The sequence below is a fragment of the Carcharhinus amblyrhynchos genome, chromosome 4 (assembly GCF_965287045.1).
Source record: "Carcharhinus amblyrhynchos chromosome 4, sCarAmb.v2.hapA, whole genome shotgun sequence".
NCBI classification, from domain to species: Eukaryota; Metazoa; Chordata; class Chondrichthyes; order Carcharhiniformes; family Carcharhinidae; genus Carcharhinus; species Carcharhinus amblyrhynchos.
The window spans coordinates 61,366,388-61,383,598 of record NC_137327.1 but is presented as its reverse complement, the minus strand read 5'-3'; the positions used below and the strand labels follow the sequence as shown (position 1 = coordinate 61,383,598).

At 46.5% G+C, this 17,211-nt stretch overlaps 1 protein-coding gene across 2 annotated transcripts in view; it reads right to left on the bottom strand.

Annotated features, from left to right (window-relative positions):
- The window catches only part of setd6 (SET domain containing 6, protein lysine methyltransferase), a 54,497-nt gene that overhangs the window by 23,636 nt on the left and 13,650 nt on the right, over positions 1–17,211 (bottom strand). The window contains exons 1-2 of one of the 2 annotated variants that reach the window (XM_080187261.1): positions 6,668–6,751; positions 1,241–1,345 (exon numbers count right to left, since the gene is read on the bottom strand). In XM_080187261.1, the coding sequence (XP_080043387.1) occupies positions 1,241–1,345; positions 6,668–6,736 (174 nt within the window). In that variant the 5' untranslated portion in view covers positions 6,737–6,751. Of the gene's footprint in view, positions 1–1,240; positions 1,346–6,667; positions 6,752–17,211 lie in introns of those variants that run through there. The other variant, XM_080187262.1, reaches the window with a different exon arrangement.

The following is a 17,211-nucleotide window of genomic DNA, read 5'->3' as shown; positions in this document are numbered from 1 at the left end:
TCCCCAGAAAGAGCAAAAAAAGGGTCCAATGATTCATCGCGTTATATCCAAATTCATGCTAATAAAATCGGGCGCATAAAATCGGGGTTTCACTGTGTTTAATGTTCAAGGACACACTGCATTAAGATTCAAAGTTTTGTTACAGGCAGTTGTTTTATCTGTGGGAATACAGGAGAAGCTGAAAAGCAGGACAATTAATCATTTCGGCATGTAAATGCTTATTTAGCAGAAGGTGTAATGAGCTTTTCTTTACCAAAGAAGAGGAGCCTTTGGGTGTTATCTTGATTAGAGTAATAGAAAGGTGAGTTAGGTATACAGGGTCTTTTGGTCATGTGATATTAATGGGAAGAGCTAGTTTTGTAGCTGAGAAAAGCAGCTTTTGTGTTCAGTTGCTGAAGAGTGCTGTTTAAAGACAGAAACCTATAAAACATCTCTGGAAGCTCCAAAGCTGTTAACCCAAGTCAGAGGTAATGGGTGACTGCCTGGCAATTAAGAGAAGAATCGCTTCAGTCCATCTCCTACTGGTATTCCTCTGTGACTTGTCTACATAGCTGCATCTCTATCTCCCTCTGATTTTTTTTTAAGTTTATTAGTGTCACAAGTAGGCTTACATTAACACTGCTTGGTTACTGTGAAAATCCTCTAGTTGCCACGCTCCTGCGCTTGTTCAGGTAGATTGAAGGAGAATTTAGCATGGCCAATGTATTTAACCAGCATGTCTTTCGAACTGTGGGAGGAAATTTTTCTGAACAGAAGTGAGGGCAACGGTTACTCTGATATGTACAGCCAAGTCCATAGCATCATTGGTGGCTCTGCCGTACGAACAGAGAAGGGAAGGAAATAATCCCAATAAGCTATGAAACAACTAGGGAAAGTTACAAGCACTTCTGCAACATCAGTGGTATATTGCCACCCTGGAGCAAGGGTTAAGGGTGTCACTGAGCAGCTGTGGAACATTCTTGGCAGAGGGGTGAACAGTCAGTGATCATGGTCCATATCAGCAGAACAGGGATGAGGTCCTGCAAGCAGAGATTAGCTAGGAAATCAAAGTCTTCCTTACTCAGGAACAAATGGGCACCAGGTGATTGATAGTGTTTGCCAATCTGGTGTGAGTCAAAACACAGGAAGCAGAATTTTGGATTATCACAAGTTACCTAATGAAATTACACTGACTGCCTCTATTGTGTCCTTATGGAGTCTGTTCTACAGACTAAATACAGAGCCCAATTCTCTACCTCACCTTTGAGCTGAGCACCAGCCCAGACTGCCTGCACCAGTCCAGGAATTGAACTAGTCCTGTTTCAATCTTCTCTTCTGAATTTTCAGGTGTGTCTGCAGATTCCACCTAAGACACGGGGGAAAATAATTAAACAGATCAGACAGTGTGCATAGAAAGTATGTCCGCACCCAACTCCCCATTACCTCACTCGCTCTCCCCATATTCACACTGATAGAAGGCCCCAGCCTCTATTTCTGGTCTGTATCAACGTAATATTCAAACCACACAAGTTCCAAACAATGACCACCTTGTAACATCTCCCCATGACATCCAATAGCATCATCATCACCGAATACCCCCACCATCAACATCCTGGCAGTTACCACTGCCCAAAAATTGAACTGGACCAGCCGTATAAAAACAGTAGCTACGAGAACAGGTGAGAGGCTGGGAATTCTGCAGTGAGTAACTCACCTCTTCAAAGCCTGTCCACCGTTTAAAAGGCACAAGTTAGGAGTGTGATGGAGTACTCCCCACTTGCTTGGATGAGCACACATCCAGTAACATTCAAGAAGCTCGATATGTTCGGGACAAACATAGGAAATAGGAGCAAGAATAGGCCATTCAGCCCTTCAAGCTTGCTCCAACATTCATTATGATCATGGTTGATCATCCAACTTAATTATCTCATTCCACTTATTTCCCCCTTATTCTCTGATCCCCTTTGCTCCAAAAGCTATAACTAACACCTTCTTGAAAACATATGTTTTGACCTCAACTGCTTTCTGTGGTAGCAAATTCTACAGGCTTACCACTCTGGCTGAAGAAATCTCTCCTCATCTCAGTCCTAAAAGGTTTACCCTGTATTCTTTTATTATGATCCCTAGTTCTGCATTCCCCCGCCATCGGGAATATGCTGCCTTCATTTACCCTGTCTAATCCTGTTAATATTTTGTAGGTTTTTATGAGATCTTCCCTCATTCTTCTCACCTTCAGTGAATATAATCCTAATTCATCATAATAATGTTTTTTTCTTTTCATTCACAGGTTTTTAAGTCGGTCTGCCTTGTGTCCAACGAGGGGCATACACGCGATGGGTCGTACTTGGGCTGCTCTTGGTTGTTCAAGATTGGCCTAATGCTTCATGTCGTTAGTGTGTGCCTAAACTGGACCAGATACTGGGCAAGATGACAGCCCAGTGACTATCACTGATTGCTGTGCAGACACATGGATTTGGGCCAGTGTCTGTGGGAGTTTGCGCATTCTCCCCGTGCTTGCGTGGGTTTTCTCCGGGTGCTCCGGTTTCCTCCCACACCCCAAAGATGTGCTGTTAGGCTGATTGGCAGTAATAAATTGTCCCTAAATTAGTTTCCCTCAATGTGGATGGCCATAAAACGTTAGACAAGGGTCATGGGTGGAGAGGGGGACTGGTGGTGTTGAGATGGCAGCGCGAGCTTGTTGGGCCGAAGGGCCTGTTTCCCGGGCTTTTTTTTATTCTTTGTTCACTCAATCTTTCCTCATACATCAGTCCGCCTTCCCAGGTATCAATCTGGTAAACCTTCTCTGTACTCCCTCTATAGCAAGAACATACTACCTCAGATAAAGAGGAAGTATGCACACAATATTCCAGGTTTGACCTCACCAGAGCCCTGTACAATTGCATCAAAAGATCCCTGCTCTGTATTTAAATCCTTTTGCTATGAAGCCAACGTAACTTTTACCTTCTTTACCACCTGCTGCACCTGCCTGGTTACCTTCAGTGACTGGTGAATGAGGACACCCAGGTTTCATTCCATGTTCCCCTCTCTTAATCTATAGCCATGCAGATAATGTTTTTGCTACCAAAATGGATAACTTCACATTATACTACATCTGCTATGCATTTGCCCACTCACTCAAATTACACTGAAGCATCTCTACTTCCTCCTCACAGCTCACCCTCCCAGCCAGCTTTGTCTCATCTGCAAATTGGGAGATATTAAATTTAATTCCTTCATCTTAATTATTAATATATATTGTGAATAGCTGGGGTCCTAGCACTAACCTCTGCAGTATCCCACTAGTCACTGCCTGCCATTCATAAAATGTTTATTCCTACTCTTTGTTCCCTGTCTGCCAATCAGTTTTCTATCCATTTCAATACACTAACCCCAATCCCAGGGACTTTAATTTTACACAATAACAGCTGATGTCTGATTGACACTCCATTCATCAGCGATGCATAATGGCAGCAATGTGTACCATCTACAAGATGCACTGCAGCAACTCACCAAAGCTCCTTTGACATCACCTTCCAAACCCCTGACCTCTACCATAGGGCAAGAATAGCAGATACCTGGAAACACCACTGCCTGCAAGATCCCTTGAAAGATGGCGACTGAGGGGGGATCTAATAGAGGTATATAAGATTATGAGGGGTATAGATAGAGTAAACAAAGGTAAGCTATTTCCTATGTTAGAGACACACAGTACGAGGGGCCATGAGCTTAAGGTGAGGGGGGAAGCGGTATAACACAGATATTAGAGGAGAGGTTTTTCACACAGAGGGTAGTGGGGGTATGGAATGGTCTGCCAAGTGGTGGAGGCAAGCACGCTAGAGTTGTTTAAGAGTAACTTAGACAGGCACACGCGTGGGTTGGAGATGGGAGGATATAGGAGATTGTTTTAAATAAGGTTCATTAGCATTGGGACATCCCTGGTAATGTAAATGGATATGGTATGATACTAATGTTTTTTCTCTTTTAATTCACAGGTTTTAAGTCAGTCCGCCTTGTTGTCCAACGAGGGGCATACACGCGATGGGTCGTACTTGGGCTGCTCTTGAATGTTCGAGAATAGCCTAGTGCTTCATGTCGTTAGTGTGTGTGTTTAAACTGGCCCAGATGCTGGTCAACACGACAGCTCAGTGATTATCACTGTTTGCTGTGCAGACACATGGATTTGGGCTAGTGTCTGTGGGAGTTTGCGCATTCTCCCTGTGCTTGCGTGGGTTTTCTCCGGGTGCTCCGGTTTCCTCCCACACCCCAAAGATGTGCTATTAGGCTGATTGGAAGTAATAAATTGTCCCTAAATTAGTTTCCCTCAATGTAGATTGCCATATAACAATAGATAAGGGTCATGGGTGGAGGGGGGAACTGGTAATGTTAAAATGGCGGCGCGGCTCGTTGGGCCGAAGGGCCTGTTTCCCGAGCTGTTTTTGTTCTTTATCCCCTCCAACTTAGGAACCTTCACTGTCCCAAGGTCAAATTCCTGGAACTCCCTCCCTCACTGCACTAGTGTACCTAAACCATATGGACTGCAGAGGTTCGAGAAGGCAGCTTACCATCGTCTTCTCGAAGTCAATTAGGGATGGGTAGTAAATGCTACCTAGCCAGTGACACTCTCACCCCTCAAAAGAATAAATCCATAAGTAGTTCATGGGTAGAAAATATTTTGTAACAAAATGTCCTACAACCAAGGGGACAGCCATGTTACATTAAGTAATAATAAATAAATGAGACAGATTCAGTTAACATGCTTAGCAGTGCTTGAATGTTTCAAATAGTGACTGTAATATGATCAGGTTCAACACAGAGTTTGGAAGGAAGAAATGTGAAACAGTTAAGATTCCAGATTTAGACAAGGGTGACTTTGATACAATGATACAGAGCCTGTCCACAGTAAACAAGGAAAGTGTTTAACTGGATAAAGCCACAGATGATCAGTGGGAGGTGTTCCATAAAGAATGCAATTTGATATAGAATCAATGTTTAACCCTTTGGGCCAAGAGATGCACTTGACAAATAAGACAGCATGGACAACTGAGGAGGTAAAAGACAACAAGAAAAAGAAGTGTACAAAATGCACAAATAACTCTGGATTTGTTGTAAATTACAGAAAGATACGAAGAGCAACAAAGGGTGACAAAGCAGACAGCAAAAGCGATAAAATATGCAAAGGCTATTAAAATCAACAGAAAAGACTTCCGTTATTATATCAGTTAAAAAAGTGGCCAGAAACAATACGAGTCCTTAAAAATCTGATAAATATGATAGCGTCATTGACAATAAAGGGTGGATATGATGAATCAGCATTTACAGCAGAAGAGGAGAGTATGCTGGACATCTTAAGGGAACGATTATCGAATCAACAAAACTAATGTTAGGAAGAAAATAATATCACCAAAGGGCAACAAAGTCCCCAGGAGAAGATAATTTCATCAAAGTCAATTTAAAACATCCAACTAAAATTTCCAAACCACTATCAACTTGGGAACCTTTTTAGTTTGGAAAATTATGACTGTACAAAAGTCTCATCAGCCATTTACTGTCTGGTTTACCATGTTCTCTCATCATCTCAGGAACCTACTGAATTCCCAAGGGTGTAATTCTCTTACACACCACATATGAGCAATATGAACTCTCGCCCTCAGCCAATACTGGAGTCTGCAGTCCCACCATACCTCACCACCTTTAATCAATAGTGGAATATCCCAATGCCAGTTGCTCAGCCCTGTGCCTCACGTACTGGGATTGAATGCAGCTCGAGTAATGGACCAGGCCTCCTGATACTCTTCTTGAAATTTTACCATTTCGCGTCTTGCGATTTATTTTCAGTGCTCCATGTTTCTTTTTCACTCACCTTTTATATCTTTTCCAGTGGTCCCCCCTCCTCCTCCTCCCTATAATTCTATTGCCCATCACAACCCCCTCCACTATCTTCCCACCCTCCACCACTCCCACAGCCTTAATCCATCGATCAGCTTTGTTCCTCTCTGAAAATACCCCACCACCTTGACACACCGCTCTGCCATCAAAAACCCCAACACCCCCAACTCCAATCCCACTGCACCCCCCACTCCGACCCCGTCACCACCCCAACGCCCTAAGCGACCCCCCGATCCCCACTGCAAACCCCATGACCCCATTGTACCCCTGACCCTAGTGCTCACCACTCCATCACGCGAGCTCCCCCCCCCCAGAGGGCGACCTACTCAACCTCAGCGGGCGTGCTCGCGACCGCAGGCGCGTGGCCCCCAACAGCCCCAGCGTGCACACCCCTCCCCCCGCCGAATGCTGTACGCCCGCGCCCCAACCCCAGCGCACGTGCGCACAACGACCCCTGCGCGCGCGCGCACCCCGAAACCCACCCGCCCCTGACCCCATGCGCTCGACCCCAGCGCGCGTCCCTAAACTCAGAACGTGCCCACCCCCAGCGCGCGCCCCCGCCATCCCCACCGTGCGCACCTTCCCGCCGACCTCAGCGCGCAACCCCCCCCCAATCGACTCTCGCGCATGCGCCACCCGCCAGCCCACGCGTGCACCTCCACCCAACACGTTGCGCACACTTATCCCCCCACCCCACGCACGTGCCCCCCACTGACCCCAATGTTTGCCGCCTCAACCGCGCGCGCTTCCCCCGCCGACCCCAGCGGGGGGAGGGGAGGCTCTGCCCGGGTTTTTCTCCCACCTTCAGCCGCTTGGCTCGCGCCGCCATCCCTAATCCACCCGGCGGCGGCTCACTTCCGTCCAGGAACATTTCCGGGTCAAAGGACAGAGGCTGCCTCCCATTGTCAACGTGCCAGTTCCATCAATAACTCATCAGACCTGTCCCTTCATCCTCTACAGACTCCCCAACCTTCCCCTCACTCGCAACTTGTTTAAAAATGGTTCACCTCAAAATTTTCTGGTGAAAAGTCATCAAACTGAAATATTGGGGTTGATTTTCTGACTTCACCGTGCCTGGTGCAGATCCGGAGAATAACGTGTATGCCTAAAAATCAGCTTTAAGCCCAGCGCCAGGCTACGATTCCTCTCTTTCCACTGATCGTGCCCAGAAACAGCATGAGGCTGATTAGCATATTTAAAATAACATTTAAATATGCACAGCCCATTCAACTCCCAGTGTACAGGAATTTTGGGCCTTTGGTTGCGGTGCAAGCCTGGTGAGAATCAGTACTGGTCTCCACTTGTTGAGACCTGGCCCGCTGGGGGTTTGAGGGCATATAAGCCCCTGGGTGGTTGGGGGCCTTGGTCAGACTGTTCCCATTGGGTACCCTGGCAGTGGCCACCAGGCACCCCAGCAGTGGCTGTTTGGCAGTGCTAGTGCCAAAAACTGCACACCAAAAACAGGAAACTTGAGAAACTCGGCATCACCACCAGCAACAAAGCCTCCTCTGGTACTACAATAGAAAACAGCACCACCGCAGGGAAGTCCATTGTCAACTTGTCGGACTACACACCACCCAGATGAAGTTGAAGTTCTCAGCCGAGGGCTCAATTTCTGCCCCACCACCAAAATGGACCCCACCAGTCTTGCAGCAGACACAGAGGAATTCATCAGGCGAATGAGGCCATGGTAATTCTTCCACAAACCCCAACAGGCCAACAGCGAACACAATCAGACAGTGAACCGGAACCGGAGCAGCTGACGGAGATCCGCAGTGCAGCGACCGAAGAGGAAGGAGTCCAGTTGAACTCCTCCGGAAGGCCACTGCCCTCGACTTGATCTGTATGCCCAAGCCATCAGGAGGTGTGTCAACATCAGATTCATTAACCGCACTCACAAGACAACCCCGAGCATCACCCAACCACAACACAACACCATCCGCGCTCTCAAGACCGACCGCAACATTGTCATCAAACCAGCAGACAAAGGAGGGGCCATCGTCATACTGAACAGAACAGATTACGGCAAAGAAGCGTACCGACAGCTGAACAACGAGGAAGACTACAGACAGTTACCTGCAGATCCGACCAAAGAACACACCCGTCGACTCAACACTCTGATCAAGACCTTTGATCCGGAGCTTCAGAGCACCCTCCGTGCTCTCATCCCACGTACTCCCTGCGTTGGAGATCTCTACTGCCTCCCAAAGATACACAGGCAAACACACCCGGCAGTCCCATCATATCGGGCAATGGGACCCTGTGCGAGAACCTATCCGGCTATGTCGAGAGCATCCTGAAACCCATTGTTTGAAGAACCCTCAGTTTTTGTCATAACACTACGGACTTCCTACATAAACTCAGCACACATGGAGCAGTTGAACCAGGAGAATTCCTTGTCACAATGGATGTCTCGGCTCTCTACACAAACATCCCCCACGGCGATGGCATTGCTGCAACTGCCTCAGTACTCAATGCCAACAACTGCCAGTTTCCAGATGCAATTTTATAACTCATCCACTTCATCCTGGACCACAACGTCTTCACCTTCAACAACCAGTTCTTCATCCAAACACACGGAACAGCCATGGGGACCAAATTCGCACCTTAATATGCCAACTGTGAGCAACAAGTAAAGATGCTGTTAACACATATATCTGTACACCATAGAAAAATAGCATAAAGTTAGGTAGACTGGATATAGTCAGGCACATTGATAACCCACATTATGGAAACAACTGTGATTTTAGTCACAAGCATAGGGCATAAAATTTGCTGCTGCTAACAGAGCAATAGTCAGGGACAATAAAAAGACTGCCTGTGGTGTAGGAATAACACCAGATGTGTGGTGTGCAGTGAAGCATACACCACATCCTGAAGGAATGTACGAGGTCCAAGTTATAAAAAGCAAATGGTATACAAGATGTGTTGTTTCTACAACTAAGCATAAAAGGGGGAAAAAGGTCACTGAGATAGTCGGGACAGCAGTGATTAAGTTGGCAAAGGATTGATTACCGCCAATCTGAACTGGACATGTAATAGTGTTAGATAAGACGGATGAGTTTACTAATGCACTCTTGTGATAACAGGAGACATTGTTAGATGGGGAGTAGAGGGGATGGAAACTTGGGGCACCTCGAGCCAATAGGGGAATGACAACACATAGATGGGACAGGGACCACCAATTAGGGGAGAATAACACATTGCAAAGCCATTACAATGCTTGTAAAAAAGTATAAAATGTGCTGCAAATCTATGTAAGGTGTGCCTATTTTATTGGACACCCGGTCTTGCAAGAACGCTAAATAAAATATCTTGCTCCTTCAGAACTTGACTTGACTAAATTGTTTGACTGTAAGCTGCGTTTCTCACACCAACGTCTTCATGCACAAGTTTGAACAAGACTTCTTCACCACACAGGACCTTCAACCGATGCTATACACTAGATACATTGATGACTTTTTCTTTCTTGGGACTCATGGTGAACAATCACTGAAACAGCTATATGATGACATTAACAAGTTCCATCCCACCATCTGACACACCATGGACTGCTCTCAGAATCAGTTACATTCTTGGACACATGCATCTCCATTAAGAACGGTCACCTCAGCACTGTACTGCAAGCCCACAGATAACCTCACAATGCTCCACTTCTCCAGCTTCCACCCTAAACACATTAAAGAAGTCATCCCCTACGGACAAGCCCTCTGTATACACAGGATCTGCTCAGATGAGGAGGAGGATCACAACAGACACCTCCAGACGCTGAAAGATGCCCTCATAAGAACAGGATATGGTACTCGACTCATCGATCGACAGTTCCGACGCGCCACAGCCAAAAACCGCATCAACCTCCTCAGAAGATGAACATGGGACATGGTGGACAGTGTACCCTTCGTCGTCCAGTACTTCCCGGAGCGGAGAGGCTACGACATCTTCTCCGGAGTCTTCAACATCTCATTGATGAAGACGAACATCTTGCCAAGGCTACCCCCACACCCCCACTTCTTGCCTTCAAACAACCGCGCAACCTCAAACAGACCATTGTACGCAGCAGCCTTTAGGAGAACAATGACTACAACACCACACAACCCTGCCACAGCAACCTCTGTAAGAGATGCCAATCATCATTAAGGATGCCATCATCTCACATGAGAACACCATCCACCAGGTACACCAAACTCTTGCAACTCGGCCAACATTGTCTACCTGATACACTGCAGGAAAGGATGTCCAGAGGCTCGGCACATTGGGGAGACCATGCAGCCGTTATGACAATGGATGAATGAACACCGCTCGACAATCACCAGGCAAGACTGTTCTCTGCTGGAGTGAAGTAATCCTGGCGGGATGGGAGATACTATCAGGCCAGACAAATTCCACGCCGGGCCCGATAATGACATTATACTACATTTAAAAAATATTTGAAACAGATTCTGATCACTTTTCTGTCTTCCTACCTGTTTCCAGTGCAGTCCTGACTGCACCTGTTCCCTGGCTCTGGGAGACATGCATATGTCAGGAACGCATAAATCCCGCGAAATGGACAGAAAATGTGCAGGTCACAATGGGACAATCGCCCCCATTTTTGCAGAAAATTATCCTGGACACACTCAAGAAATTCACTACCATTCTGACATGGGAGTCTACTTATCCCTATCAATACAAAACTAATCCCACGCTTGTCTAATCTCACCACTTAAACAAGTTTCCAATTTAAGCAACTTCCAAGGGGCCTGGAGAGTACCAGGAACTGAGAGTTAAATTGAAGAATAGAACCTGAAGGGTTTATAATATCTGGCTTATAACTTTAGCCAATGAAAACTGTCACTGGGTGACACAGTTGAGGGTAGTGAACAGGTGGCAGATGGGAGCGAGAATAGAGCCAACATTTCAAGCCTGACAAAGGGTCATCCAGACGCAAAACATTAGCTATATTCTCTCTCCACAGATCTGCTGAGATTTTCCATCATGTTTTGTTTCTGTTTCAGATTCCAGCATCCACACTATTTTGCTTTTATTTATTAAGGGAGTTGAAGGAATGGTGTGGGAAAGAGGCGTTCTACCCCATGAGATGCTAGCATCAAAATTGGAACTGGAAGGAACTGTAGCACCGGGACAGAATCCACCTGAACAATACTGGGACTACGGTCTGAGTGGAAAGGTTAAATAACATGGGGGCGATTCTCCCGGCCTGCTATGCTGCTTGAGTAGCACAGCAGGCCATAAGATATCAGCAAGGGCCTGTAGCAAGATTTGCAACCAGCATCCAGCTGATTGCAAGTCTCCGAGGCCATTTTTTTTTAACATAATCGGTTTTGCACCAGAAATAAACATGAAGCTGATTACAATATGGAAATTGACACTTTCATATCATTAATAAGCCCAATTTGGTATCCTCCATGCTCATTAATGTCTCCCACCCTGCTGAGAGGTCCAAAGACCACGCCAGTGGCCCCCCCCAGAAGGCATCGACAGGGGTACAAAAGGTATGTCAGGAGGGCCAGAATAACTCAGAGGGAAGGAAGGGGGCTGGCAATGAGATAGTGGTGGGGGACGGGAGGGTCAAAGGAATAGACAGGCGGTTCTGTGGGCAAAAGCTTGACTCCAGGATGGTAGTCTGCCTCCCTGGAACAGGGGTACAGGACGTATCAGAGAGGATAGAGGGAATTTTGAAGAGTGAAGGGACCCAGGCTGAAGTAATTATACACATAGGAGAGAAGGACGCAGGAAGGCAGAGCAGGAGGGATGTATGTAGGCAATTCAGGGAGTTGGGGGACAAGCTGAAGAGCAGGGCCTCCAGGGTGGCATTCTCTGGGCTGCTGCCTAGTCATGATGTGGGTATGCCGGCGTTGGACTGGCGTAAACACAGTAAAAAGTCTGACAACACCAGGTTTTAATCCAACCGATTTATTTGATAGTAAACGCACAAACTTTCGGGGTTAGTCCCTTCGTCAGGTGAATGGAGAGTTCTGGCCTCAGACAGAGCATATAAAGCACAGACTGCACAGACTGTGCTTTATATGCTCTGTCTGAGGCCAGAACTCTCCATTCACCTGACGAAGGGACTAACCCCGAAAGCTTGTGCGTTTACTATCAAATAAATCGGTTGGATTAAAACTTGGTGTTGTCAGACTTTTTACTCTGCTGCCTAGTAACAGCAGGGCTAGGAATAATGAGATCCTGCAGCTGAATGCGTGACTGAGGGATTGGTACAAGGTAGAGGGCTTTACTTTTGTCGATCACTGGGAAATATTTGTGAGAGAAGGGCACCTGTACAGGAGGTATGGGGAACATTTGAATGGGAATCTTAGCTGGGAGGTTAGCTGGAGTGTTTCGGCAGGGTTTAAACTAATAGGGAGGGGGGGTGGGGATGAGACTGATAGCTCATTAGGCACTGGGATCAGGAGCGAATTGGGTGACAGGGTAGGTTTGGTTGAAAGGAAAAGTATCAGGGGAAATGAGGATCTGAGTGGGCCTGGAGGGTTGGATTGCATCTTTTTTAATGCGAGGAGTGTAACGGGTAAAACGGATGAGCTTAGGGCCTTGATGTTCGTGAGGAATTTAGATGTGGTGGCAGTGACGGAGACGTGGTTAAAGGAAGGGCAGGACTGGCAGCTGAATATTCCTGGGTATAAGTGTTTTAGGTGTGACAGAGGAGAGTTGAAGAGAGGTGGTGGGGTGGCGTTGTTAGTTAAGGAGCACATCACAGCAGTGCAGAGGGAGGACAAAATGGAGGAGTTAGGGATTGAGTCGCTGTGGGTGGAGTTGAGGAATAGAAAGGGAGAGATTACTATGCTAGGGGTGTATTATAGGCCACCCAACAGCCCAAGGGCAGTGGAGGAAGGCATTTGTAAAGACATTTCAGATAGGTGCAGAAAGAATAGGGTGGTTGTAGTGGGTGACTTTAATCTTCCTGGAGTGGATTGGAAGGTCCCTAGAGCTGGGGGTACGGATGGGGAGGAATTTGTAAAATATGTGCTGGAAGGGGCCTTGGAGCAGTACGTAACTAGCCTGACTAGGGAGTGGGCTATACTGGATTTAGTTTTGGGTAATGAGCCGGGGCAGGTGGTTGAGGTTGCAGTAGGCGAACATGTGGCTAACAGTGACCACAAGTCTGTCTACTTTAGGATAAAAATGGAAAAGGATGAGTGCCGTCCGAAGGGGAGGGTGCTGAACTGGGGGAAGGCGAGCTATAGCCGGATTAGGAAGGAGCTGAAGGACACTGATTGGGAGAGGTTGTTAGCGGGCAAGTCCACGGTTGGCAACTGGGAGGCTTTCAAGGGCAAACTGATAATGTTGCAGGAAAGACGTGCCGGTAAAGAGGAAGGATGGGAAAGGCAGGATTAGGGAGCCGTGGATTACAGGGGATATTGAGGACTTGGTCAGGAAGAAGAGAGCGGCATATGTTAGGTCTAAACAACTGGGAACGGAGAGAGCGCTGGAGGAATATAGAGAGAGCAGGAGGGAGCTTAAAAGGGAAGTTAGAAGGGCGAAAAGGGGGCATGAAATGGCTTTGGCTGATAGGATTAAGAAAAATCCAAAGGCATTTTACTCTTACATTAGGTACAAGAGGGTGGTTAGAGGGAAAATAGGTCCTCTTAGGGACAAAGGAGGGGAGCTATGCGTTGAGTCTGAGGGAATGGGGGAGATCCTGAATGAATACTTTGTGTTGGTATTCACGAAGGAGAGGGGCTTGGTGTCTTGTAGTGTCTTGGAGGGAGCTGTAGATCAGTTGAAGGAAATATCCATTACGAGGGAAGAAGTGTTAGGGTTTTTAAGTAGCATAAAAACTGATAAAGCTCCGGGGCCTGATGGCATTTATCCCAGGCTGCTTAGGGAGGTAAAAGATGAAATTGCTGGGTCTCTGACACAAATCTTTGTCTCTTCTTTGGACACAGGTGAGGTCCCAGAGGACAATATTCTCCCCTGAATCTGGTTACAATAGGGGTACCATTCACATACACATGGGGCAAGGTAGGTGTAGGAAAATGCTTTGTTAAGATGGCGGCGCGGGCTCGTTGGACCGAAGGGCCTGTTTCCCGTGCTGGGTCGTTCTTTGTATCCCCACTAGCGGGGATCAAAACTGCTCCTCATCAACCTGCTGGTGGGGACAGAGGCCATTGAGGCCCCCCCCCCCCCCCCCCCCGCCATATGCTGTGCACATACGCCGATCTCCCCATTGACAGATCAGCATGTGCACAATGGCCCACTCACTACACTGATTCAGCCTCTCAGGCAGGATTAGGTCCCCCTCCCGCACCTCCTACTGGAGGTAAATCATGTTAGGGACACTCAGAGATTCATTTCACTGATTTTGCCCAAAATACAGATGGGGAAAAACGAATTCTCACCCCTTTTTCACCCCTAATTGCCCTTGAATTGATTGGCTTGCTAAGTCATTTTAGAGGGCAGTTAAGAGTTTGAAATCACATGTAGCTTACACTAGCTTTCAATTCCAGATTTATTATTGTAGGATTTGAATCCATGCCCCCAGAGCATCAGCCTGGGCGTTTGATTTACTCTCCAGTGACACTACTACTACATCACCGTCACCTCCCACTAAGCCTCAATGCCTCTTCTTTCTGATGTTATTATTCCCAACATCGGTCACCTCAACTTGTTGCATTGCCAGACCATCTGAGCCCAGCATTTTATTTTTACTTCAGATTCCAGCATTTGCAGTATTTTGCTTTTGTGAATGTACCTGCATGAATGTCAATCTGTATGTAAGTGTGTGTGTGTATGTGTCAGTGAGAATTTGTACACCAGTTTAGATCTTTGTGAATGTATTTGTATCTGTGTGCGTCCAGTTTTATGTGTATTTGTATGAAGGTATTTGTATATGTATGTGTCAATATTTATGTGTATTTGTATCTGTATCAATCTGTGTGTGTATATTTCTATCTACGTGTACATGTCAACCTGTGTGTATATCGGAGGTTGGTTGCTCGGCATGCACTCAGTGATGTCATATAACAGTGACATTTACGTGAATATTGACATCATGCAATGTAACCTAGAAGCAGTGACATTTTTCAGTGTCGATCAGTGAGCCACCAATCATATCTTTCCCATGATTCTGAGCTACTCAGACTGATGTCCACAGTGAATCCACTCAACTCAAAACTTTAGCTTCAAAAAGGTGGTTATGATACTTCACCAGGGAGATCACAGGTTGGTCAGGAACGGTGAAGGAAAAGTTTAATTCACAGTTGGAGAGGATTCACATCCTGGAGCTCCAGGATAGGAACCAAGAAAGAGGAGGAGGTCATTCAGGCCCTCTAGTTTATTCTACTGTTTAATTTGCAATTTATCTATATCCAACTACATCTACCCACCTTTGTTCACTACCCCTTAACACTTTTGTGTAACAAAAATAATTTTGAGGTTGAGCCATGCAGATATGGTTCAACTGAGACCTGTTAACATGTGTCTAATGCCAGTTGAAGCTATTTGACACATGGAGTGCATTCATACAAGAAAATTTTAATCCCACTGGGGAAACATTCATTTTGGTCTGATTGCCCACTTCTCAGTAAGGTTGCCTCCCTTGTGAAGAGGGATTAGGGGCCATGTTTATTGGGCATGAGCATCAAGCTCCAGACAAGTCTTCACGTGATTGTTTCAGTGGTCATGGCTTATAAGTCACAAATGCTTGTAATCATGAAATTGGTGTGAGGCTGGGCCAGCGTCTAGACCAGCTTCTATGCTAAAAGGGGCTGGCTGACAGCAACCTGACTGAGGGTAAGAGCATGTGGCTCTACTCACTGTAATTAAAGCCTCTTTGTGACCGAGCAGTCGTGTCAAAGGTTGCTATAACTCTGATGCCTTATGAGAGTGAATTCAGAGTGAGGAGAAAGTTGACTTGCCCTGGAGGAGTGAATGAGATAATTTACCTCTTCCTGCACTGCAGAGTGGTTCTCCTCTGGGGTCCATAGGCTTTGACCTCACTGGCAACCTCCAAAGCTTGGTCACTCTCTGCCGCTCATCTCTCAGATAGAGGACTTGTTGCCAGCCCTGGGTGGCCTGGAGGAGGCCCTGCTGAATCTTAGGAGTTGAGGGATTGGACTGTTTGGCTGTCACTTCTGTCTTCACTATGTCAACATCTGTCCTACAGAAAGTGATTATGGATGCCGCTTAAATATGGCACCTTGACTTTGACCCCGTGAGATAATGAAGGGGCAGATGAATCACTGTTTTCCCATGAGATTCAATGAACTCCTTGCTGATGCATAAATAATGAGCTGAAAAGCAGATGATCTGGTGCAAGAATCCACTCTGCATTGCATGTAGTCTCCAGAATGTAAAATTCCATCCCTCATCCCCATTTAAGTGACAAATATAGCAGAGAAATGGTTTCATCATCAACCACAAAATCTGTCTTTATCACTACCAAATCTCACTCTCTGCTAAAACTGTTCATATTCATCATCCTAGAAGTTAAAAGATACCTTCAGCTTCATTTCTCTATTGTAAACCATCTTCTTAAAACCCTCTGCCAGCACCCCCACTCCACTGTCAACAAGTGAAGTGCGAGGAGCTTGTGGATTTCTTCGTCACGAGGTTTGAGGCCATCCAAGTGACTGCCTCTGCCACGGTCTTCCCTTCCATTAGCCTGTCTGGCCACACCTTCACTGCTCCTCCCTTCCCTCCTCCTCCCTTCCCTCATGCCAAATTCACATCTTTCTCTAGTTTCTTCCCCCCATCCCACCTGCCTATCGAGTTCAATTTGACCATAAGACTCACCTCTTGTACTTGATCCTATTCCCACTGAACTGCCGAATGACAGACCTTCCCCTCCTGGTTGCAGCGATAGGCAGCACAGACATCCAAAGGGAAGATGACCAGGAGAGGACAGACAGAGGACATGGCCCCTTTTTATGACATTAGCTGCTGTTTTCAGTTAAGTTTTCGAAGATCTCAATGGGTGAATGGTTAGTAAGTGAGTGGATGATTTTGGAGGTGCATGGGGAGAGAATGAGTGAGTTGTTGATTGAATGGGATATGTAGGTGGATGATTGAATGAGTAGATGAGTGAGTGGATGGATGATTGAGTGGTTGGTGAATGGCTAGATAAATGGTGGTGAGTGAGTAAAGAATCCCTACAGTGCAGAAGGAGGCCATTTGCCCATCAAATCTGTACCAGCCATAATCCCATCCAGGCCCTAGTCACGTAACCCCATGCATTTACCCTGCTAATTAATCCCCCTGACACTAGAGTCAATTTATTATGGCCAATCAACCTAACCCACATATCTTTGGATTGAAAGAGGAAACCATTGCTCCCAGAGAAAATCCACGCCGACATGGGGAGAAAGTGCAAATTCCACACAGTGACCT